Source organism: Protopterus annectens, chromosome 2.part2 (genome assembly GCF_019279795.1).
Source record: "Protopterus annectens isolate FY-2018-M chromosome 2.part2, PAN1.0, whole genome shotgun sequence".
Classification (NCBI taxonomy): Eukaryota; Metazoa; Chordata; order Ceratodontiformes; family Protopteridae; genus Protopterus; species Protopterus annectens.
The window spans coordinates 455,581,267-455,606,625 of NC_056730.1; the positions used below are offsets into that span (position 1 = coordinate 455,581,267).

Sequence of the window (25,359 nt, forward strand, 5' to 3'; positions counted from 1 at the left end):
TGCATTGTCAGGAAGATAAATTATGACTGCTTCCCCAGGGAGCTTCAGTGTGAAGCAGGCTAGATTAAAAACAGTCTGAATTTTAAATTCCCCCTCCTGCACAGTTTCACTACATTATGAAAAACTGTCTCTTTTGCATTGCGTAAGTCAGATAATCTTGATCGCATCATGCTGTTATTTCTGTAATCTTTATTTCTTTACATGGAGCCCAGATTTTTGGCAAAATCCTTACCTTTAAGTTGTAGGTGTAGGAGCAGACCAAGAGTGGTTTTGAAAACTACACCCAGAGTGAATGTGAGAGGAAAAAAACATATTGGCTCTCCTAATTTCCTTCTCTGTTCTTAGCATACCCACCACAACAGCCTGAATGAGTGAAAGCCCACAGTGCAAGTCTCATGCAGGTCCCATCAGCATCTGTAATTCCGTGCATCCCCTGTGATGTGTGTGTTTTCATAGCCATTTTCACTGCACTTACTAGGGCACCCAACCTCCACTAGTTGGAATAAAAAGAGCTGCCATTTCTGCTGGCAGGATGGTTAAATGTGCACTGGCCAGTTACTGCAGTTCTACCAGTCTTCCCCACCTACTGCCTTATTACAGGTTATCTAAGCAATCCCAGTTTATTTGAGTCTGTTAAGGATTTATCTGTCTGCACCACAAAGCTGGAAATTGAGGTCTATGCTGGCAGCATCCTTAAATGGGGACATTGATAGCTGAAAGTTTATTTACCATTTATTAACCAGAACACTAGTTTGCAGACCGTTTTCAAGTATGACCTGGGCTGTACAGCAAATCATTTGCAATTTTGGAACTGATTGCAACAGTATTGGTGCATCCACATTTTGTAGAACTGTTTAGAATACCAAGGATATTGTTTGTTTATTTTTGAACCCAAGTCTGAAAGTAGTCCACTTGGTTCAGTGCTCTACCCCGGTTAAGAAATACTTGCGTACATAAGTAAACACATAAGTCTACATTATTTAAATGCAATAGTAGTATAAAGCAGGAAGTATATGGATAAGTAAGTGTATGCCTAGGAAATTGTTATACATGGTGTTTTTTTTTTCTTAAAAAAGGTCACCAAAGCAATGGATGAAGCAAAGCAGGACACACAACATACCTCAACCAGGCCAAAGCTTTTGGCACAATTCCTTAGTCGCATGAAAAGCTAAATAAACTGGGAATAACCCCCTGTCACCAGCAGGATTTCCAGTCGTCACGCAGATAGGGCGCATAACTTCCCCTATTTTGATTTGATATCATCTCCACAAAGAGACTCATCTCAAGTGGAGTCCCCCCATAGTTCTGTGCTGCAACCTCTCCTGCTTGGCATCTACTTTTGTGAAATGAAAGCCAATAGCAAAGGGCTCTGGCTGACTAAGTTTGCAGATGTCTGCAAACTAGAAGCAGTCATTCAATCTCCAAATGACTTGGCCATCCTGCAAAAAGGTTTGTCCCAAGTAAATAACTGATGCTGAAATCGTGGACTGAAATTAAATGACAGAATGTGCATTATTGTATCCTTTGGGAAGTCATTTACCCCTTGGAACTACTGCATTGACAATGCACCCCTAACAGTTGACTCAGTTGTTCAAGATTTGGAAAGTTTAATGGGCAGTGACCTAAACTTTCGACCAACATGTGTCCGTCGTAAGAGAGTCCTTCTGTGTCACACAGCTTATAAGCAAAGGGATTATCTCTAGATCTAGGGGTGTCATTGTCCCCCTTTACTCAGCCCTCATTAGGCTAATCATCTAATATAATGCCCTCTTTGGCATGTATCTGTCGAGACGCATGCAACTGGAATGCCAATCAAGATGCCTTACTAAAAGGATACAATGGCTAAACAGCATGCCTTACATGGACCAACTCAAAGCCTTATAACTATACTCAGTGTCCTACAGACTGCTAAGAGGTGACCTGTGTGTGCATACAAGTTATCCAGTGACCCATTACTGATGGATTTACTGCATATCACCAAGTCAGATGGCATCAGAAATGCTCTCTCTCTCCTGCAATATCAACATAATGGTTGGGAGAGACCGGTATATCTCACCTAGGATACCGCTATTTTGAAACAGACTCCCCATCCGCATAAAACAAATTTCATCCCTGTTCATATTGAAGCACAACTTAGATCTATAGATTGGAAAACAGAAAATGTATCCCACAGAGGCACCTCCTAAATGCTTTATCCCATGCATGGGTCTCCTCAAATTATCTATGTTATGATCCCATTTGTTATCTTTAGGGATAATATACAGTTATTGACCATGGGATGAGTAATGTCAGTCTATAACCAAATGGGATGGATTATTTCAAGCATAAAAAGGGAAACTGGCTAGCCTTAAAATGTCCAGCAAGGGCATCTCGCCTAGTACTTATTAATCTATAAAAACATAGAAGATCTGAAAAAAAAAAATATATATATATATATATATATATATATATATATATATATATATATATATATGTATAGTCACACATTTGAAACAGAAAAAGGAGAATAGAGTTAAAGTAGAGGACGTAGAAATGCTGGATATGTGGATAGCAGTAGCAAGAGTAGTATGATTAATGGGGAGAGAAAACCTACAAGATGAAAGAGGGGCTTATATTGTGTGCAGTGGGTTTAGAGCAGTAATGGTATGGTAAGCTGAATCATAGTTTAGTATGAGTGAGTTAATGACTTGGATCTGGTGTATGGGAGGTAAATGTGCTATACAGTTGGAGATAACTGTTTGTGACATCCATTAAATGAATAGTTGCATTCAAACTGTCTTAGTATGTTTTGTTTGAATTGTGGCTGGAACACTGAGTACTTTGTGGGATCAGTTAAATTAGGAGGAAGTGACTACCTTAGTTTTGGGGCTAGTACAGAGAACCAATGGCTAATGGAGTGCAGTTTATTTGGAAGGACCAGATATGGCTTGGCTCCTTAGGTTGCTATTTAAGTAGCAGTAAAAAGTTTGGAAAAAAGAGGGGAGAGGATGTCTGGTTTGAGTGTTCTGAAGACCAAGGAACCAAGAAGAAAATTTGATCTGGCCTGTACTGGAAGCCATTTAGCCTTTGAATAAGAAGGCAGTAGTGTTCATTCTATGGTGAGTTAGCTATGAATCAACATATTTTATTGGAGAGGGTTTGAAGGGTGGAAATATTTCTGACAGAGACCAGTGCAAACAAGGGGAGCTCAAGCTCAAGTTGAATGAGAAGAGTGCCCTTTCCTGTAGCAGCCCTTGCTGGATATGAGAGGAGCTGAGACATTATGTTGGTGCAGAAGAGTGGACTGTTTATCTTGACTCTCATCTTTTCTATGTGCTCATGGAAGTTTTAGTGATTGGGCTAGCCAGATCCCCAAATATCTAAAGGATGTCCTGGTTTCAATGGAATATCACAATTGTGGATATTAAAGAATTGAAAGTATTTGGATAACCTTTTTTTGGTTGCCAAATAACATGTGCTTTTTTGCACCGAGTAGTAGTTTATTGGAGTTTAGCCAGTGCTGTAGCAGAAAGTCCTTCTGAAGTTGAGTTTTAGTCCTGTGATGCGAAGGATCAGACTTGCAGATGATCATATTCTGCATAAAGTAGTGATAAGTGCAGCAAAGTCTGTAATGGACAGAGTTAGCCTGTAAACTTTGCATCGCTTACACAAATGCCTTAAAATAACCTCTAAGGCACATACTTGTGTAGGCTTAGTAAGGCCCCACTGTTCATTAGACTGGTATACACATATGAACCAAGGTTTGTTGCTGAAAATTGAGACTAAAGAGTGGAGTCCTATGAGACTCCAGAGTGAATGAGGGAATTGCTAGAAATATTAGGTCCTAGCCTATGAGTGATTGGATAGAAAGTCTTTGAGCCATGCATGGCATCAGGACTGACTCCAGTGACTTGCAGATGGAGAAGTAGAATTGAGTGGTTGACCATGTCAAAGGCACTGGTTAAGTCAGTGAACAGAGAATCCAATAAGATTTCCTTTATCCATATTAGTTAAGATGTTGTCAGTTCAGGGTCCATAGAGCAGTTCATGTGCTCCTACCAGCCCAGAATCTATCCTGTTTGATGGAGAGCAGGTGGATTTTTTGTAGGTGATAGGTAATATGTTTACGTATGATTTTTTTTCCAAGAAATGTTTGCCAAGGGTGGTTAGATTGGAGATGGCATAAACTGAGGTATGTAGCAAGAAAAAGTTAACAGAATTCTGTAATTTGTATGAAAAACTTTTGAACTACTAAAAGAAGAGTGTTTTATAGTAAACACATTTGTAACAGATCTGTTAAAAGGGGAACTGTAGCAATTTAATTAAAAGCAGCACATACAGAGGCATCATGATTGACTACAGTCTGGGCTGTTGGGAGTTCTAACATTACAGGCAGGGAGGATAGATGCTCCCATCCTGGAGGGGTGGAAGTAGTTTCCACTTGATTCTCACTGCTGTTTTAATGACAGAACCTGGGCTGGAGAGCAGAGGCTCGTCATGATGCAGAGAGCTGATAAGAAAATGACTTCTCAAGCTGGTAAATTTGGCCCTTAACAGAAGATATGGGGGAGCACACATGCCCAGACAGAGGGGCAAGTCTCTTGTCAATACACAAACACATCACCACCAGGGTTCAAGTTGGGCCAGAGACTGAGCATATCACCCTAATGGCTACCAAGATGACTGACCCTACCCCAGAATTTCCAAAACTGTTGAGCTTTTTGCTATACTAAACATGCCTACTTGTTTTGAAAATGTTCTACAATTAATAGTGTGAACAGCTACCATTTTAAAGTCATGTTGCTTAAAATGTAACAGAGTGAAAAATTAGTATGCCAGGTCCCAGAAGATTTATTTGATATCATTCACATTAGCCTGCAGTCTAATGGTTTATCTTTCACACTTGGATCAAAGTAATGCCTTTGTGTAATTTGAAAATTATATGTGATAAATAGTTCCTGTCTGTCATCACTTTGCCAGCATTCTTCTGAAAGTTCTGGCACTTCTGTCAACCAATTTTATTTTGAAAGTTGATTCTTTCATTTTTGCAATATCTAGTTTCTGGCGACAGTCATGAGTGGAGATTTAGTATTTTTGGATGTTTTTAAAAATTTTGTAGTGTCAAAACTAAAAGTTTATTTGAATCACATCTGTGAACTATAGTAAGTGGGCAGAACATGAGGTTTGTGAAGTTGGGGCTCTTAAAGTAGGTATATACAGATCGATAAACATGGTGGGGTGGCTGCAGTAGTGCAGCGGTTAGAGTTGTCACCTCACAGCAAGAGGCTCTCCAGTTCAGTCATCGGCTGGGGTGCCTTATGTGTGGAGTCTACATGTCCTCCTTGCAGTCATGTGGGTTTCCTCTGGATCCTACAGTTTCCTCCCACATTCCAAAAACGTGCAGTAGGTGGATTGGACACTCTAAATTGGCTGTGTGTGTGTGTGTGTGTCTGTATGTGTTTTACGAATGCAGTACCTCAGCAAGTCCAGTTCAGTCATTGGCTGGGGTGCCTTCTGTGCAGAGTCTACATGTCCTCCCTGTGACAGTTTCCTCCCACATTCCAAAGACATGTAGTAGGTGGATTTGACACACTAAATTGGTTGTGTGTGCTAGTGTATGGTACGAATGAAGTACCTCGGCAGGGCTAGCCACCTGGAGGTGTAAACCTTGGCTCGAGATGATTGTCACTGCTGAAGTGACACCCCGACTCCATGTGCAAAATGGAAAAACAGGTTGAATATTGATGGAGGGCTACAGATTCATAAACAGAGGGGGAGAGGGTAAGGAGGAGCTAAACTGAACTGATTTCTGAAGAACACAAAGCACATGCAGCAAAACCTTTTTGTGTTTTAGATGAAATGTTAACCATCATAGACTTGTAGATCAGTTGAAGACCCTGCTTTTACACTGTTGTTTGCCTTCGGCATACAAGCAGAATTCTTGTATACGTCTTTCTTGTGTTGAGGAATTATTAAAACAATTGTATGGGGTTTTTTTAAGGAAAACCCCTGGTTGTTGCCATATTCTTCAGTGCTGCATCTTGTACTGATCATTTTCTGAGCCATATTCTTCCCAATTTTCCTGTCACATAGCGTATTATTAGCAAATGGGTGGTAGATGTAAGTAAGAGTATTGTACAGTGATTTTTATTTATTTATTTTTTTTTATAAGTGCCGGTGTACTTTGATTTGTGCTTTTTTAGTTAAAGACTGCATTTTACTCAGACATTTAACTATCTCTTGTTTTGTTTGTAGCCCCAGAACGATTATATTGAGTTACATCGTAAGCGATATGGTTATCGCTTGGACTATCATGAGAAAAAAAGAAAGAAGGAAGGGCGTGAGGCTCATGATCGCTCCAGGAAGGCCAAGACGCTGATTGGTCTGAAGGCTAAATTATACCACAAGCAGCGCCATGCAGAGAAGATACAGATGAAGAAAACGTAAGTAGATAATCTTATTGTTGTATTCCAGTAAGACTGTCTTTGATGTTCTCATTGGTGTTCAATAGGACAAGGTCATCAAGAGATGGTCTTAGTGGCAAGTATCGTTTTCACAAACATTTGCAGTGTTTCACAAAGTCTGTGACGAGGATTCCAGCAGCTAGGATATGTCAAGATTAGCAAATAGTGCTACAGCAGTGCTTAAAGAGCAGCTTACAGTATGTTTTGTGGCCATATGCATACATAGAAATTTAAGAAATTCTTATTTTCCATGTATGTTCCTTCTAGTATTGTGCAGCATGTTCCCATTGCTGGGCAAATGCATGCACATTTGTGCACACCTTTGTGATTGCTGTGAGTGACACATTTCAGGGAGTGTTTTATTGTACTAAATGAAGAGTAGGGCATGACCTTGGATAACGAGCAGCATCGCAAAATGTAACCTTGTGCAGTAGACTGAAGAGGGCGAAATAGTGATTGCAAAAGAGTTGCAGTGGCCATTCCTTCGAAATGTGCATCGTTTTATGAACCTTTATTTGTATGGATATGGGTGTACCAGTATGCTGGTGCTTCATCTTGATTGTCTGCTTTTCCTGCTGTTAATACAGATTGGTAAAATTAAATGCAGTTATATTGTAGACTGAATAACCTTTTCCATGGAATGTGAAGTGGGCAGAAGATTTTATTTATTTATAGTTTTGTGTGTGTATGTGTTGAGATAGAGATATATATATATATATATATATATATATATATATATATATATCCATATATGTGTAAAATGTGTAAATAAAATAAATAAATAAATATATATATATACATATATGTTTAGAATGATATATATATATATCAACACACACATATATATCTGTGTGTGTGTATATAAATATATATATATATATATATGTGTATATGTTTATATATATATATATATATATATATATATATATATATATATATATATATAATATTTATTTACATTTGTTGACCAGGATTGTCCAACTGGACGTAGGTCCATTTTCAGCTGAGGCCCTGGGAGAAAAGCTCCACAGTTAAAATAAACAGACAGTAGTTACATTGGATTACATAGCGATTAACAATTTAACATAGCAATTACTTACAACATACTTACAGATGAAGAACATAGTACATCAGTAGACAACTAGAATCTTTATCTGTGAAGTACATAACAGACATTAACAAATGTTACAATAAGAAGTTCCTGCTGTATAATAAGTACTAGGCTTATGATCATCTGAGCTTGCTATAATCAAGGTAGTTAGTTATATATACACACACACACACACACACACACACACACACACACACACACACACACACACACATACATACATACAATTTTGCAAGGAAACGGTCTAATCAAAATTTCAAAATCATTTCTTCGTCCTCTCTTAACTCTGCTATATGTCTAAATCTCAAGGGTCCTATAAAGGTACTTGCCAAAGGACTTGCACATCAATGGTTATGTGGTGGTAATTTCTTTATAATCAGTGTGACTGCATTTTACAGAATATTGATTGCCCATTAAGTAGGCAAGTGGAAAAAATGACAGTGTTAAAGAACGCACATCTCCAAGCTAAAGGCATATGTATTTAAGTTTTTGTGACATGAAATGTGATATAATCTGATTTGCAGTTATTTATTGGGAAGGGACTTGTTTTAATGTGAACATATTTTGTCGAATCCTATTAGCTAGCTAGATGTTTCTTCTTTTTTCAGGCACACTTTATAATATACGTACATATGTTTTTGATGTATTGGCACATATATGCATGAGTGAATGTAAGTTAAAAGTATATGTAACTGTGTGTGTGTGTATGTACATACTATATACATATATGTAATTAATATATATAGTATGGTACCTGTGTGTGTGTGTATGTATTTTATATTTCTGTTCTACATGTGTTAGATATATACGTATGCGTGACAGTATTGACAAGAATTTGAGATAAACCTTTTTGCTTGTGTGGTCACATACATGTACAGATTCACATATACATTTTTCTCTTCTATCCCATTTCTTAACCTTTTGGAAGTTGTCTTTCCCATTTCACCCCTTTTTGACAGCGAAGTTGTACAAATGACAACAATTTTGTACCACAGCTCCCCTAATACAGCTTGTACTTTACACCTGAGCAGCTTCCTGCAAGTTGGACATAATCTTCTTTTTTGCACAATATATTTTTTTCTTCTTCCTCTTTCAGCTTTTTCCGGTTAGGGGTCGCCACAGCGGATCACCTGTCCACTGATGATTGGCAGTGGAGTTTTACAGTGTTGAGTTGCCAGTCCGGCGCCCAGCCTTCCACAGGTGACAGACAGACACACACACACACACACCAATTTAGTGTGTCCAAGCCAACTACAGGAGGTCATTGGAATGTGGGAGGAAACCTACGCGACCACAGGGAAGACATGCAGACTCCACCCAGAAGGCACCCCAGCAGAGGATCGAACCGGAGAACCTCTTGCTGTGAGATGGCAACGCTAACCGCTGCACCACCGCAGCCGCCCAAATTTTTTTTATTGTTCATGGTCTATAAATCTGTGAATTTCTTACCTCTTAAGTTTTCTGTGTCACTCCTTTTTGACATACAAGTGGTTTTAATTCATAGTTGCAAAGCTCATTTTATGGATTATTAATGCCATAAAGTCATAATAGCCTGAGAAAATTGTTTTACTTTTAGCTGGTATTTACATTAGCAACAGTTTCTGCTTGTACATTTGCTTATTCCTAAAAATTATGCATCTCGCATTGGATAATTCTTTTCACCATATTATCAATTCTTGATCTACCATTGCGTAATAGTCTTGCCTTTGTGTATTTACATAATGTCATTGGTTTTAAGAAGTCACCGCATACTTCCCATGTTTGCCTACATATTACTGAAATGTATAACCACTTCTGTAGCCCTAGTCTACGTGCTGCAGTGTGTGCGTGCGTATGTATACATATATATATATATATATATATATGTAGGTGTGTGCATATTGTGTATATACACATGTGCGTGCATGTCTGTAGTATTTCCTCAGTCTTGTGATTTCCCACTTGCCTGCTTGGTGTCCAATGTGTCCAGATGCAGTGAATTAATTCTTCCTTGCCAGCAGACTTGGGTCTATCTTAAAATCACGAAAGCTTACAACCGCAAATACCACTACATCGATAAACAAACATCGAAGTACAACAAGAGTGAAATATGTAATTGGCGAAAATTAGAATGCCGAACGTATTTCCTTGGCCAGCAGGGTGATCGTGGGGATGAGGAAATGTATCCTTTTCCCCACTGTAGTGCAATCTCGGAGTTGGTATATTAAAGTAGGGGGTGTGTGGGGGGGCGCATCCCCCCACATGGGGGGGTGCAGGGGGGCTTGCCCCCCCCTGCAAAAGTGTGTTTATTTAAGTTTGTTTAGTTAGGTTTTCCTTACCTGTATGACGCTGCTGTTTGACGAAATACGTTCGGCGTTCTAATTTTCGCTGATTATGTATTTCACTCTTGTTGTACTTCATTTATGTGTCAATGTAGTGGTATTGACAGTTGTAAGCTTTCGTGATTTTAATATAGACCCGCAGACTTCTACTTTCTTGTATCACTGTAGCATCTATGTACTTTTTTTTTAAATCTGTTCTTATCTGACCGCTCTGTGATCTATTTAGATGTATTAATATTTAATTGTCAAATATCGTCTATGTATTAATTCCAACCAAAAAAGGAAAAAAAAACCTGCTTTCCAGTTCTTGCAAGGTGTGCACACATTTGCCCTGTTTTGGCGTATTCTTCTTTGCATGGCCAACTGTGCTGCATTGCTGCCTTGCCTGTCACTCGCATCCATTTTTTTACATAGCGTTTTCTGTGTTTTGCATTCACCTGGGTGTGGTAGCTTTTAACTATTTAACCTAGTCACCCTGAATTTTTTTCCTTCCCCTGCTCCTAAATTTAATTTCACTTAATAATTTTGCTAAAACATGTTCAGGTATGCAAAAATGGTAGCTGTAGTTTTTATTCTGTACTAATTTGGACCTGACATTCTTCACCAAAAGCCCATGTGCCAGAGCTGTCTCTACCGTTATAATTTTTTTTATAAATGCTAATTCAGACATTTGTTGCTGCAGTTGTTTGGTTTCAAAGAACACATTTTGCAAAATACTGTAAGCTGGACATCATTTCTAAGTGCACACCTTTGATCAGGTATGCAGTAATCAAGAATCATCATAATCATCCCCTTTTTCCCATTTATTCCCATTTACGTGGGGTCAGGGTATCATATTAACTGTTGCCAACTCTCTCGATTCAGTGCCACACTCATGCCTGACTGTCGCAGATCTTCTTTCACACAATCCATCCACCTCTTTGCTGGATGCCCTCGCTTCCTCTTATCTTCTTCCTGTCTGTCCCAAATCTCCCTCACCAGATTGTCTTCTGCTTTTCTACACATGTGCCCATACCATCGTAATCTGTTTTCTTTGATCTTTTCTGCAATTGGAGCTACTTTGGCTTCTGCTCTTATGTCCTCATTTCTTCGCCTGTTCTGCAGTGTGCATCCTACCACCTTTCTCAGGCACTTCATTTCCATCACCTCTAGCTTCTTCAACTATTCTGCCTTTACTGTCCAGGTTTCTGTACCATACAGTAGTACTAATCGCACCACTGTCTTGTACACCTTACCTTTCAGCTTCTTTGACATTCTTCTGTCATAGACTACACCTGATTCTCTATGCCAGTTGGCTGCAGCCCCTCTGATTCTAGCTTTGACCTCTTCATTCAGACTACCCTTCTCCTCAACCACCCCTCCCAGATACTTGAAGCTGTTTACCTGTTCCACTATCTTCCCATCTGTCTATTCTCAGCTTCTTCTGATTTCCCCAATCTGCTGCCATTATCACTGTCTTATCTGTGCTTAGTTTCATCCCATGTGCCTTCAGATTTGCATTCCATTCTCCTATCCTTTGCTGAAGTTCTAGCTCAGAGTCTGCCTGTACTGCCACATCGTCTGCATACAGCAGCTTTGTTGATCTGTCCCCTCCAACCTGTTCGCTGATGTAGTCCATTACTAGTATGAACAGCAGTGGGCTCAGAGCTGAACCCTGGTGTACACCCACTCCCACTGGGAACCCCTCAGTGAGGCCAAACACTGTTCGTACTTGAGTCACTGGGTCATTGTACATAGCCTGTACTAATTCTACCAATGTTTCTGGGACTTCAAACCACCGTAGTACTGCCCAGATCAGCTTTCTTGGGACCTTGCCATATGCTTTCTCCAAGTCTAGGAAAGCCCAGTTTGACTCTCTCCTCTTCTCTAGTTTCTTCTCAAGTGTCTGTCTCAAAGCAAACATCGGGTCAATTGTGCTGCATCCTGATCTGAATCCGAACTGTTCATCTCCCATCTTACATTCTACTATTCTGCGTATCCGTTTATCTATCACCCTCTCCAGAACTTTCATGCAATGTGGTAGGAGTTTGATGCCTCTGTACTGCCCACAGTTGTGGATGTCCCCTTTGTTCTTGTACACTGGCACGAGTATGCGTATTCTCCAGTCATCTGGAATACGCCTTTCTCTCCGCACTGCAATTAGTGCCCTCAGGAGCCATTTCTCCCCTAGCTCACCCAGCATCTTTATCATATCTGCTCTGACCTCATGTGAGCCTGTTGCTTTCCCTGACTTCATTTTCCTTAGTGCTGCTCTTACTACTTCTAAGCTGGGCTCCTCTTCTACTCTCGTTGTAGGCTGTTTCTGGGGCAGTACAGCTTCTGTGGGGTTTTCTTCATTCAGAAGCTGCTGGAAATACTCCTTCCATCTGCCTTCGATGTCCTGTGGGCTGGTAAGCAGGTTGTTGCTGGAATCCCTTATGAAGGGTGTCTGACTATCTTCTTTACCTGCAGTAATCAAGAATACATTCTGGTAAGGTGTAGCTATCCATGAGTAAGCTCGAGATTTTATCCCATCAATTCCCACAAACTAACCTGTTTGATATTTAACATGAAAGTTAAGGGAACTTGCATAATACTGGATTTGTAAATGTAGGTCCATCTGCAAGAACCATCATTTTCCGTCACTCTGCCTGCTGCTGTATAACCTGCTTATGTAGAATTCTGTCACTTGATTCAGAATTGGAAAGGGACTGGGGGCATCGCTTTTTGTAGTTTGGAAAAGGGTTGAATCTGCAGCCTGGGAAAGAAACCCAGGGCATCAGTCTTATCAGGTCCCACAGGAGAACTTCTTACCACATAGCTAGATTTAGAATTACTCATATATTTGTCTAATATTTTTTTCAAACACCTTGATTGAATTATAACTTGTGACATAGGCAAATTTACATTCATTAAAAGTAATGCACTACAATTAATATAACAAGCGTTATACTTCACATATATTGCTATATGTCATATAAACTAAGCAACGTTTCATAAATTATTCAGTTCCTGCCTTTCAAGAAGCTTCTATATTAAACCATCACTTGTTACACAGGCTGTCATATATTTATATAAATGAAAACAAACCACACAGACACAATCCTAGTTGCATGCATTTTACATCATACACCATACTAACACACTCCCAGTTGCAAACATTATATATCACTTTTAATCTACCCAATTCTCAGTCAAACATTGCATGGCTCATTTAAGTCCTGTCGCCTTTTAAAACTCATTCCTCCCTTGTATGTATTGTTACCACAATTCCCATTTTTTCCTATGTAGTTTGCTCATACCCTTTTCAAGTCAGATGCTTTGTCTGTTACTATATTCACTACTTCTAGTATAGTTGGTTTAGATTTTTTTTTCCATTTTCTAGTAATTGCTTTTTTGGCAGTCACCGTTATTAGACACAGCAAGGTCTTACCATGCCTGGGTAATCCTGATTCTGTGTGTCACAGCTCAGAAAAATCATCTCCCTTGTCAAACCAGTCTGCCCACCTAGCATCTCCGACAATGCATCATTTGCTGTCTGCCTGAAGAAAGTTTGTCTCTCTAATGTTGGCAAAACCAGAACTACTTTTGTCCTGATTTTTAGTATGCGGCTTTGTTCAGTCACATGTTCTGAAGTGCTGTATATGTATTCGTATGGATTATAGAATGCAAATCATACTTGGAAAGGTGTAGACTGTATATTACTACTAATATCTTTCTGTTCTGCAACACATAAGTGAAAGTTTAGTTTTTTATGTGTATTTTACTACGGTTTATAACATACCTGTAGAGAATGCAGTTATGCAGCCAAACACCTCAGTTTTGTAATTTGAGCATCATTTTATTCAGCTGAAGTATTATTGAGATAACATTATTTTCCAGAAGAATTTCTAACCATGTTGGATGTTTCTAGCATTAGCAGTTAAAAACAACTTGCAGCATTACTCAACTCCAGACTGGTGAGCAAAAAAAAAAAAAAAAAACACCCACACATACATACATACATTATATATATATATATATATATATATATATATATATATATATATGTGTATGTATATGTATATGTGTATATATATGTATATGTATATGTGTATATATATGTATATGTATATGTGTATATATATATATATATATATATATATATATATATATATATATATATAATATGTGTGTATGTGTGTGTGTGTTGACATGGATTTAAAAATTGAAAAGTTGCTGATTTTATGTATAGAGCATATTAATCAGTCAGCTATTTTTGCAGTGCAGCCATGAAAAGCATGAATATGTTCCCCGTTGATCTGTTTTTTTTTTTTTTCCAGTTTATTTGCATGAGTCTTTCCTTAAATAAATGATGATTTCAGCATACTAACAGTGCAGTTCCCTTCCCTTCTCTTCTCTCCCTCTATCTCCCTGCACTCCTTTCACTTAGTGCAAAATGGAGTTTAAAAGGTCCAGGGGATTATGGAAACAATTTGTCTTCCACCTGCCAATTTCATTTCCTCCGTTTCTGTTCATTAGTGGTTTTTTTACCTCTCCTCTTTAGGTCTGCGTCTGTGCTTAACAGTTAACTTCTTAGACGTTAGCACCACAGTTCTTTTTCCTGTCACTGTCTCCTGTGATCTTTCTCTCACTCAAATTATGTACAGCTAAGTTTTATGTGCTTGCACTTTTTACTGTGCCATTTACATGATCCTCTTTCACTTGCTCTATTTAAAACACTCATGTTATTTCTATGCACCTTTAGTGTTGTGCATCAGTAACTTTTCCCTCACTTTAATTTTATTCTCTTATTCACCTTTGCGTCTTCCTTGTGGGTTGGTTTACCTAGCGTCATTCTCTCTATATGCTTTTCAGACATTCAGACTTGACTAGCCTCAGTATCCTGTAAAATTGATTGACAGCAGATTATGAGAGTGCAGATCCTGCAAAGTAATTTTGCCAAAAACACTTTCAGTGATAATGGAGTTTTTTTCTTTTCTCCACTGTAGTACAGTTTCAGAGTAGGTATGTTTAAATTCAGGGGATGTAAAGGTTTTCTCATTTATTGTGGTGCAGAGGGCAATTGCCCTGTCCTGTAAGAAAAGCCTTACGTTCAGCAAATGTCAGTGCTTTGAGTGAAATCCCTTCAGAAAACCTTCTCTTGTGTGATATGCTGTTGTTTTGTTGATATGGATATTTAGCCTCACCCTTTGACTGATTTCCTTGTTTTTTTTTATTTCTTTACCACATTTTGTCATATGTCCAAGCTGAAGTGTATTTTAAACTATTGTCATTATGGATTCCACTGTGTACCTTTTACATAATTTTTCCAAAGATGTGTACCCTAATCCAGATCCTTGCACAATGGACCCCCTATTAATGTACTGCTGGCACCTCTGTCTGACACGTGCTTCTAACTAACTAAAAATTTGCTCACATTAATGCCAGGTGCTTTTGTAGTAAAAGCAGACTTGCTCCATATCTCTGGATTACTGTGCAATGTACATAGAGCTTTCTGAAATATAGTTATTGGACCAAATCAGTAGCCCTGAAAAATCATCCTCTGCCTGGCAGGGAGCTAGCCATTCCTTTGTGACGAATCTGTAAAATACCTTTCAGTGCAGTTCACCTTCTGTGTGCCACCTAGTACTGTTTCATTCTTGTCTGTAGATAGTCCAGAACATTTGACTGCCTCTGCATCCCTCAACACTCCCCCAGAGACGGCACTAGATCAGATCTGAGGTATCGGGCTGTTCATGAGTGATATGTTATAGGTCTTAAATAATTGTGGTCTGTATGATATCAGGTTCTCCCATCTCAGTGACTTTCTTGGGTCTCCCCCTCTGCTGTGATCTCTCCCCACCCCTAAGTTGAAAGAAGATATCCAACCCCATCAGTTATTACAGATTGACCAGCAATTTGTTTTATCTTGGACTTTCCTTGAGATGCTGGGAATGATGGTCGTGGCCATCCTGAGAGTACTATTCTCTAGGCTGCAAATTGTTTTCCCAGCTTTCCCTGGCTTTCCAGTGAAAGCAACATCAATATGTTTATGTGCTCCATATATCCTAGATGGTGAAAGAGGAATGGAAATCGGAACGTTCTGTCTAGAGATGTCCTTCATTCCCCTATACAGGGGAAATGAATGTTAAGAAGCTCACCTGGGGATCAGATTACATAAAGTTTGTACTGTCCAGCTTAACACCTTTTGGTGTAGGTGGCAGTAAAGTTTACCTCCATTTTTTCCCATTCTCCCCTATCCGGTGTAATTTATATCGGGAGTGCCAGCTCCACTCCAGTTATGTCTTGTATCAACAAAGGTCTTATACCCCTGTAAACTTGTCCAAAAGTGGAATGTTAATTTCTGCTCATGTTTAAAATGTTTCTACCAGCCTCACAGATTCAGTAAGTCACTTTCCCGATGTAGTAGTTGGGACAGTTTTGCAGTCCTAATTTGTAAGAATCTCTGCCACTGGCAGAGTCCAACAGTCCAGCCTGACTTTCCAAACTGAGCACTCTTCCCCTACAACCAGGCTGACTTTGTCCTAAATCGAATTGTTTTTGCATGTCTGATATACAGTTGGTGTCAACTTCCACCAACATCAGGTCATTCTTGAAAAGTACTAGTTCAGTACAAATGAGAGGTTCCCATTCTGGCATTGGTCCAGCCTCTACAACTGAAGACTGACTTCACTAGGGACCTTTTTAATTCCCTAAATTTATGGTTTCTTATAAACCGGTACCAAAGAAAGTGACTTCCACAAACTGAGGTGTAAGGATTTTGTCTGAAGACCTTTTAAAGAGAAAACAGGAAGCCCTGCAGGCACGCTAGGCCAAGAATTTGTTTCAGGCCCTGTTAAAATATTTGTCTTGTCTGTAGACAGACTTTGTAGCAGGGTGGCATGGATGCCCCCCCCCCCCCAGAAAGTAGAAAAAGAGAGAAGCACATTCATAGGGAAAAAGGGAGACTGTAGATCAATGTGCAAGCCCCTAAAAAGCTTCTTAAAGGTATATGTACACAAGTGTATAAATACGGAGTGTGTACTGAGTGTGTGCAAGCCTGACTGCCATTTTGTAGTAAGCTGTTGAGATATAAGCATGTGTGTCTGAGTAGTTTGTATGTCTGAGTAGTCTGTCTGTTATCAGTTTGTTTTGTAATGTTGCTATCCATTCTGATGGTTTTGTGTAATAAAGCATATAAACAAACTACCCCACCTGTTAGTCATCTATACTAGAGAGGGTCTAGTGACATGGTGTCCACATGGGATCCAGAAACTGAGAAGGCACTCTGTTAAAACTGGAGGAATTTCTAGGAGTAGATCATCCCTACTGCATGTATAACTCGCAAAACAGGTCAGAAATGAATTTCAGCTATTACAATTTGCTCAAACTATATTTCTTATTTGCAAAGTATGAAACAAGGCATTCAGAATGCTCTAAACAAATTTCTGCATAACAGAAATATCAGAAACTGTGATGTATTTATATAAATTTTGGAATAACTATGGAAAATGTTTGAAATAAAGTCTGAATTTAATCGCCATTTTTGCGCGACACTACTTTTTTGTATTAATCAAAGCTATCCAAGTTGCCTGAAGTGTGTGAAGTGTTCGCATGTTTGTGCAGATTTATAGTACGTTTATTTTGCAAAATACAGCCATTTCACAGCATATTTCGCAAAGTACAGTATTTCGAAGAATTTATTGTGCATTTGAATGTTATTACAAGTGCTTTGTGTGCTTGTTTGTACATAATTACAAGGGGCCATTTTGCATTGTGTTTTACTATAATCTGTGGGCATGACAAGGTTTTTGCAGACCCGCACCACTTGTGTTTGACAATAATATTGCAGAAAACTGGAGTGTGTTCGAACAAGAGTATATTTTCATACAGGCTGCATTTTCTGATAAAGATGACCATACAAAGGCATTTATTCTGCTTAATTCAGCTGGTTCAGAAGCCATAGAAAGGGAGCTTTCATTTGTGTATGCACCTACTGTCTTTGCAGGAGAGAGGGAAAACTGTTGTATAGTTGTACAAGCTGAGTCAAGGGAGGACCCCGAGTGTTTGAAATGTAAATTTAGAGAAATGTGTAAACCCCCCCCCCCCCCCCAACGGATATTACAGTGGAAAGGCACTTATTTTACACGAGATCAAAAGCCTGGTGAAACTTTTGCAGCATATAAAACTGATTTGAGAAACAAAGCTAAAACATGCAGATTTGGTGATTTTTAAGGGATAAGTTGATAAAAGACAGACTTGTATGTAGTATTAAAGGTGATGCTGTGAGTAAGATTTTGCTTCGTGACAGTGATTTAACTTTGAATAAGGCCATTGAGATTTGTCAAATATATGACCATACAGAAAAGCAGACAAGCATGCTTACAAATGAGAGCGGTTTTGGAAGATACTGCAGTAAAGCCAATGTTAAAAGAAACAGTCCCAAGCACATGGTGACTGTTGCAGACCCTGTAACACTCACTGGGAAACCCCATACCTTTCCAGTAAATTCCAGAGTTCACACAGTGTCAGTGAAGCACAAGAGTGAGTCAGCAAACAGGCATAAGGGTGAGGGCACGTGCTTGCCCAGTTTTATAGCCAACTGTCAGAATTGTGGTGGAAGTTAGGAGTCTAAAAGAGAAAAATGATTAGCTTTTGGTCAGCAATGTCACAGATGTAATAAGTGGAATCCTTTCAAAAGGTTTTGTAAATCAAAAGGCACGCATTCTTTTATAAAAGGGATACATTCAAAGAAACAAGTCGATCAATTTAGGAAGTCTTGGCCCGACTTTTTATGTTGGTGTATCTGTGCTTTATGAAACAGTCAGTGCTATAGATTTATGGGCAAAGAATTAAGTGTTTTGTACTGTTCAGATAAATGGAAAACCCACAGAGCTCAAAGTTGACACAGGTTCAAAGTGCAATGTTATGTCTGCAGAAACATTTGCTATAGTATGTGCTGGTAAGAAGCTTGTTTTGGCAAAGTGTGCGAAGCTTGTTGCCTGTGGTGGTGAAGAGATTCAAACCAAAGGCTCAGTAGTACTTTCATGTTGCTATGCTGGGAGAAGCTACAACTTATTTTATGTGGTCAAGAGGCATGTCCAGTCATTGTTGAGTCTCAGACAGCTTTAATAAGGAAGTCCATCGTGTTAGCTTAAAAGACCACCGTTCTGATTTTGTCCAGTATATTTGCTGTACCTGTGCGGAGCTTTTTGAAGACAAACTAGGCAAGCTTCCAGCTGTATATTCCATGAAGTTAGAGCCAGAAGTCAGTCCAGTTGTCAGACCAGCCCGGGAAGTTCCAGTAGCTATGCAGAACAGAGTCAAAGCAGAGTTAGATAAAATGGTGGAACATGGTGTAATTTGTCCAGTTGATGTTCATAGGTTCATATCGGCCCTGGGGCCTATACAAGCCCAGCCAAAAAGGTATGCTGGCTTTTGCCACCCAAGAAAATTATTTTCCTGTGCCACTGTCGAGCAGAGCCACAGAGGTGATCCCCAGGGTGAATTTCCGATTTCCCATCCAATTAAAAATAAATAAATAAACAGCCTCTGCAAGGCTCAAACCCAAGACCCTGTACACTACAGTCACAGTAGTTAACCACTAAGCCATCATAGCAGTTAGGGTAGGTTTATAGGTTAGTACTAAGCTAACTGCCCTTGCGAGCCATTTTAAGCCTAGCCAATTATCCCTTGTGAGACTCAAACCCTGCACCTCGTGTTTGTAAAGCAAACACCTTAACCATTAGGCCACCCTCTCAACTTTCATGGTGGTAGCTCATAAGAAAAGCTCATGATATCAAAATATGTATTGATCCACAAGATTTGAACAAGGCACTGGAAAGATGTCATCATCCAATGCGTACAATCGAAGATGTTCCTGCATTGATGCCAAATGCCACTGTTTTTTGGTCTTGGATGCAGAAAGTTCATTTTGGCAAATTTTGCTTTACAAGAAATCCTCATTGCTCACTATGTTCAATACTCCTTTCAGCAGGTGCATATTTTTCAGAATGCCATTTGGGATAAATTCTGCCAGTGAGGTCTTTCAGTGTGCAGTGGAGCAAATTTTTTTTCTGGGTGTCCTTGTGCTGTTATAGTAGTTGATATTCTAGTAGGAGGTGATGGTGAAGCCAAGCATGACAGAAACCTCAAGAGAGTTCTGGAAAGCGTACATCAAGTGAATCTTAAGCTGAATCCCCAGAGGCCCAAATTCAGGTTACGAGAAGTTACTTATGTTGGTCATTTGTTTACCAGTTCAGGCTTACAACCAGACCCTTCCAAGCCAGCTCCAGACAATGTTCAAGCATTTCAACATTTTCTTGGCATGGTTAACTGTCTAGGCAAGTTCATTCCAGACTTAAGTCAACTAGCAGCACCGCTTAGAGAGCTGACCCAAAAAGATGTATCCTGGTCATGGTTAGAACAGCACCAAAGAGCATTTGATGTCCTGAAACAGAGTATTGCAAGTCCGCCAACTCTCGGATACTATGATGTTCACAAACCAGTTACTCTTTCCTGTGATGCTTCAAAATTTGTTCTTGGTGCAGTCATTTTTCAAGAGGGCCGACCAATAGCCTATGCGTCCAGAACTCTAACCCAAACTGAACAACAGTATGTGCAGATAGAGAAAGAACTCTTAACAATTGTGTTTGCATGTTTGAAGTTCCGTGATTGTATTTGTAGTAGACCTATCCAGATCTTCTTTAACAGAGTGGATCCAGATCTACTCTTCGGCGAATCTTTTGAATTGTTGACTAGTAAACTGTGTACCATTGTCAGAAATAACTTGTGCGGACTCTACCACAGCAGTCCGGGAATCAGGTTTAGCTAAAGTGGTTCTGCTGATGTGGCTTACCAACCTCTACTCACTATTTTGGGAAAGCCTATTTATACAGCTCCAGCCAGATTGCAACTCATGATGTTCACATTGCCGAAGTACAATTTCAGTCTTGTCTACACGAAAGCCAAACTTGTTTATCTTGCTGATAATTTATCCAGGTCACCCAGAAGTACCACTGAACAGCAAGAGAATGAGAGCCTGATTTTTGAAGTCAAGGAAGTGAGAAATTTTTCTTCCACACACCTTGATGACCTTCGAGATCATACAGACTCGGATCCTGTTCTACAAAAGCTCAACCACTTTATCAGTCATGGATGGCCATCAAAGCAATCTAGCTTGCCTCAAGAAGCACAACCTTATATCTGATATTGTTAATCCTTGTTCATTCCTTACGTATGGGTATCGGTTCCGAGGTTGGAACCGAGCTGGCCATTTTCCAAGCCCGCGTCAGCTTCAAACTCTCGAGCTAAACTTTTACCCATAATTCCCATCTCCCTGTTAACCCAGATTTCGTTTGCCACATTGCCATCCGGTCATGTCAAGCTACTTCTCTTGAGCTAAGTAGAGTCAATTGTTTAATTGCTTTACAACTTTTCTGTCAGAAAAGTTAATATTTTATTGTCTCTTGTCCTGTCTCATCTAACATTCATAATTTCAGGTTTTCTTCTCTGTCCTTTACTTACCTGTTTTACTGCGAGGTAATTTCTCCTTACCATCTTAGGTAATCCTTTTCTTTTTCATACCTTCGGATACTCTCTTATACCATTGTTGGTACATTTCTTTTTGTTAATATGGCAGATAAAAAGGGTAGTCCGGGCTTTAAGCGGTGTTCTGATTGTGGACACAAACTGCCTACTTCTTACGCACACTCTTTGTGTTTATTGTTTTGGGAGCTTCCCATTTATCTGTTGAACCACCTTGTACTATATGTGAAAACTTTCCTAATAGAACTTTGTTAGAAAGGAAAAATAAGCTGATACTGAAGGGACTTATAAAATCTCCCTTTTCAGAGGCTATTTCGGGGTCATTGGTCTCGACCCCTCCTAAAGCCCATAAGAAAATGCATGTTTCTACTAAGGCTAAATCCTTGCCTTCGTCCCCGGCTGGGGACTCTCAACAACCAAAATCTAAAAAGGCTAAAATTTCAGCTCCGGAGCTCTTTTTCAGCCCCAGTGCTTTCGGTGCCCAGACCTTCAGCACCAAAGCCTTTGGCTCCATTAGTGATTTCTACATATTGGCACCGAGGGGCTTCTCGGTTCAGACCTTTACCACTGTATCGGCTCCGACCGTTCAGTTGGTGCATACCTTGACCGCGTCTGCTCCGAGATCTTCCTCGGAACAGAGGCCTTTATTACTGACTCCAATTTTGTTGGTTCCAGTTTCGGCACCAACAACCACTTCGGCACCAATCCCTGTGTCGGTGCAGACAATGACATCGGCACTGATGACCCCTTTGGTGCAGACTACAGTAGTTCAAGCTTTCTTGGCACCGTTGTCCTTGGTGCGATCAGATGAGATGGGCACCGAGTCTGCCTCTTTGTTTGTGGACAGGCCTGTTTCTCCCTCAGTCTCGATGAGGTCCACTGGAAGTCTTTCTGAACATAATGTGTTGCGTCTTGTGGACCAGGCATGCTTGGCCAGAGGTATTCCACCCCCCCCAGGAACTATCCTTCCTTGGGAGGTGATCACCCATCTCCAAAGACACCTTCTTATTCTCCTCCTTTATTGCCTTTGAAGTCCATGGATATAGTACAGTCTTACCCTTCTGCGGTTCCCTTTATGGATCTGACTAAGGAACCGCAGTTGCCTTCGTGGCAGGAAAGTTTTGCTACGACCCAGGATGTCGGCTGTGATACGCATAACTTGCTGCTCCACAGCCATCCAGGGACTCTGAGTCGGCAGGCTGAGCTACTTAGGGGAGGAGTTCCCCCTGTCCTCGACATACATTCCTCTCCAGGTGGACCAGCCTTCCAACTGATAGAGAAGGCTTTCGCTGCTGCTGGCGATACTGGACTGTCTATACCTCCGCCCCCCTCTGGTACACTGGTTTCACAAGTCGCACCTAGTGGACACCAGGTGCAAGAGCCTCAGGACATATTCCCTCAGGAATCCCCTTTTCCATTGTCTTCCCCAGCTTCTCCTGCTGAGGAGGTCCACCAAAAAAATTTGTGTAAGAGGAAGCACATGGATTCCACAGAGGAGTCTCTCACCGAAGACACAGAATTCGATGAGGGGGAAGGATCCCCTCGGTCACCCTCTGAGGCTTCCTTTGGCGATATCCTTGAAATCCTGAAACAGAGAGGTGACTGGCAGCCCTCTAATCCGACCCCTGAGGAATATGTGTTCCTGCAGGCTTTTCGTGCCCGGCTCTTTACCTCCTGGGTTACTCCACCTGCCGATGAACTTGTCAAGTTCATCATGCAGCGTACTTGGAAGGCCCCTGATACTGTTGAAGCTATTCCCTGGAGGCCTGATAAGATCTTGTCCCCTCCTGCTTCAGATCCCCATTGGTTCAAGGGTCTTCCTGTAGATGCTTTGGTGGTGGCGGCCACAACAAAAAAGGATCTGGCAGAAGAAGAAAGCCAGACTGCCCATCTGCCTAACAGAGAGTCCCGGGCCCTGGACAGAATAGGGAAATGCACTTCAGGTCCCTGAATTACATGGCACTTTTTACCAGGCTTCAAAGGTATCTGGTCTGTGAGCTCTCTGAAACCTTGGCTGGTGCAGTGTCTGATGACGTCCGTGACAAAAGTGGCGTCTCAGCTAGCCATCATAGAGTCTATATCTAACTCCTCTATGCGATTGATATCTCACGCATCAGAAGGAGCAGCTAGAGCGGCGGGTTCAGCTGTGGTCTTGAGACGACACGCCTGGATATCTCTTGTGCAACTTCGTGGAACCTTTTAAGTCTTCCTTTCTTAATGCCCCCACTGAGCCCTCCTCGTTGTTTGGGCCCAAAGCTAAAAGCACACTGGCCAGATTTGAACAAGACGGTAAGACCCTTTCTGCCGTAGGTGTCCGTTATTCTTCCCCTCAACGTGCTTTCTCCCGAAACCAAAAGAGTGGGAAGATATAGTTCAAGAAATCTCAGGGTCCTTTCCGTGACACACAGGCCGAGTTTTCCCCCAGAGGCAGAGGGGGAAACTCACAGGGAAGACTCTCCTTTCAGGGCAGAGGGGGACCACGTAACCAGGGTTCCAGGGATTCTTTCCCTGGTCAATCCTACTAGCGCTCCTGAAGAGCGGCCCAACTCCTTTCCTCTGGAGGTGGTTGGGGGACGTTTCTCCTTGTACCCTTCTGCCTGGCTAACCATCATCACCGTTTCTTGGGTACAAAGGATCATAACCAGAGGTTCATATCCCCTTCGATCTTTGTCCCGTCCCGTCAATCTTCCCGACGTTCCACCTAGTCAAAAGGAAGAAGCAGCACTACAGATAGAAAAGCTGCTAAGAAAAAGAGTCATCCAAGTAGTCCCTCCAGACCAGATAGGATCCGGATTCTACTCTAGACTATTTTTGGTGCCAAAGAAAACCGGGGACTGGAGACCAATTTTGGACCTCAGTGTATTGAACAAGTTTGTGAGAGTACAAAAATTCTAGATGGTCACTGTATAGTCTATTCTCCCATTTTTGGAAAAAGACAATTGGATGTGCTCTATAGATCTTCAAGATGCGTACTACCACATAAAAGTGGACAGGCCATCAAGAAGATTTCTGCACTTCCGTGCAGGGGCCAGTCACTACCAGTTCAGAGTACTGCCCTTCGGACTCTCTACAGCCCCCAGAGTGTTCACAAAGTACATGGCAGTTGTCACAGCTCACTTGCGACTTCAAGGATTCCAGGTGTTTCCGTACCTAGACGACTGGCTCATTTCCACCCCCACCAGACATGTACTGGAAAAAGCCCTGGCATACTCTCTCCTCACTGCTCAAAGGCTAGGCATAACCATAAACTGGAAAAAATCCAATCTCACCCCATCTCAGTCGGCAGAATTCATAGGGGGTATCCTGGACACAAAAAACTGCAGAGCGGCTATTCCAGAGCACAGAATTTTAAGGATAAAGCAACAACTTAATTCCAATCCTTTCAAAGGAAAAATCCACGGCTCACTCGGTTCTACAGCTGTTGGGTTCCATGGCAGCCTCTATCACCATTGTTCCCCTGGCCAGGTTTCACGTGAGGCTTCTACAATGGCTACTGCTCACCCAATGGTATCCTTTTCAGCATCCTCTTTCAGCCATGATTCGAGAAACCCACAAGTGCAAACAGGATTTAAATTGGTGGATGACACACAATCTCTCTCAATGGTCTCGCCCTTTTTCCCCCCAGCAACCCAAGGCCACAGTGACCACTGACGCCTCCCTAATGGGGGGGGGGCTATGTCAGGGACAGACTGTCCAAGGCACTTGGTCCCAACTGGAGGCCCATCTGCATATAAATGTTCTAGAGCTGAGGGCGATGCTTCTGGCGTTTCAAGCATTCCATCCCCTGCTGCTGTCTGGGAGAAATTGTGATTCAATCAGACAACATGGCAGTGGTCTGGTACATCAACAAGCAAGGTGGAACCAAATCTTACCCCCTTTGTCAAGAGGCCATGAGGATATGGCAGTGGGCGATGGCTACCAACCATTTTCTTCTAGCAACGCACATTCCTGGGAGTTCCAACGGATAGCAGACACT

The 25,359-nt window shown here is 40.9% G+C and overlaps 1 protein-coding gene across 1 annotated transcript in view; it reads left to right on the forward strand.

Moving 5' to 3' along the window:
• Positions 1 to 25,359, forward strand: part of NSA2 (NSA2 ribosome biogenesis factor) — a 132,677-nt gene that overhangs the window by 19,534 nt on the left and 87,784 nt on the right. Inside the window, exon 2 of the mRNA XM_044063951.1 lies at positions 6,235 to 6,422. Within this exon, the coding sequence (XP_043919886.1) occupies positions 6,235 to 6,422 (188 nt within the window). The remainder of the gene's footprint in view (positions 1 to 6,234; positions 6,423 to 25,359) is intronic.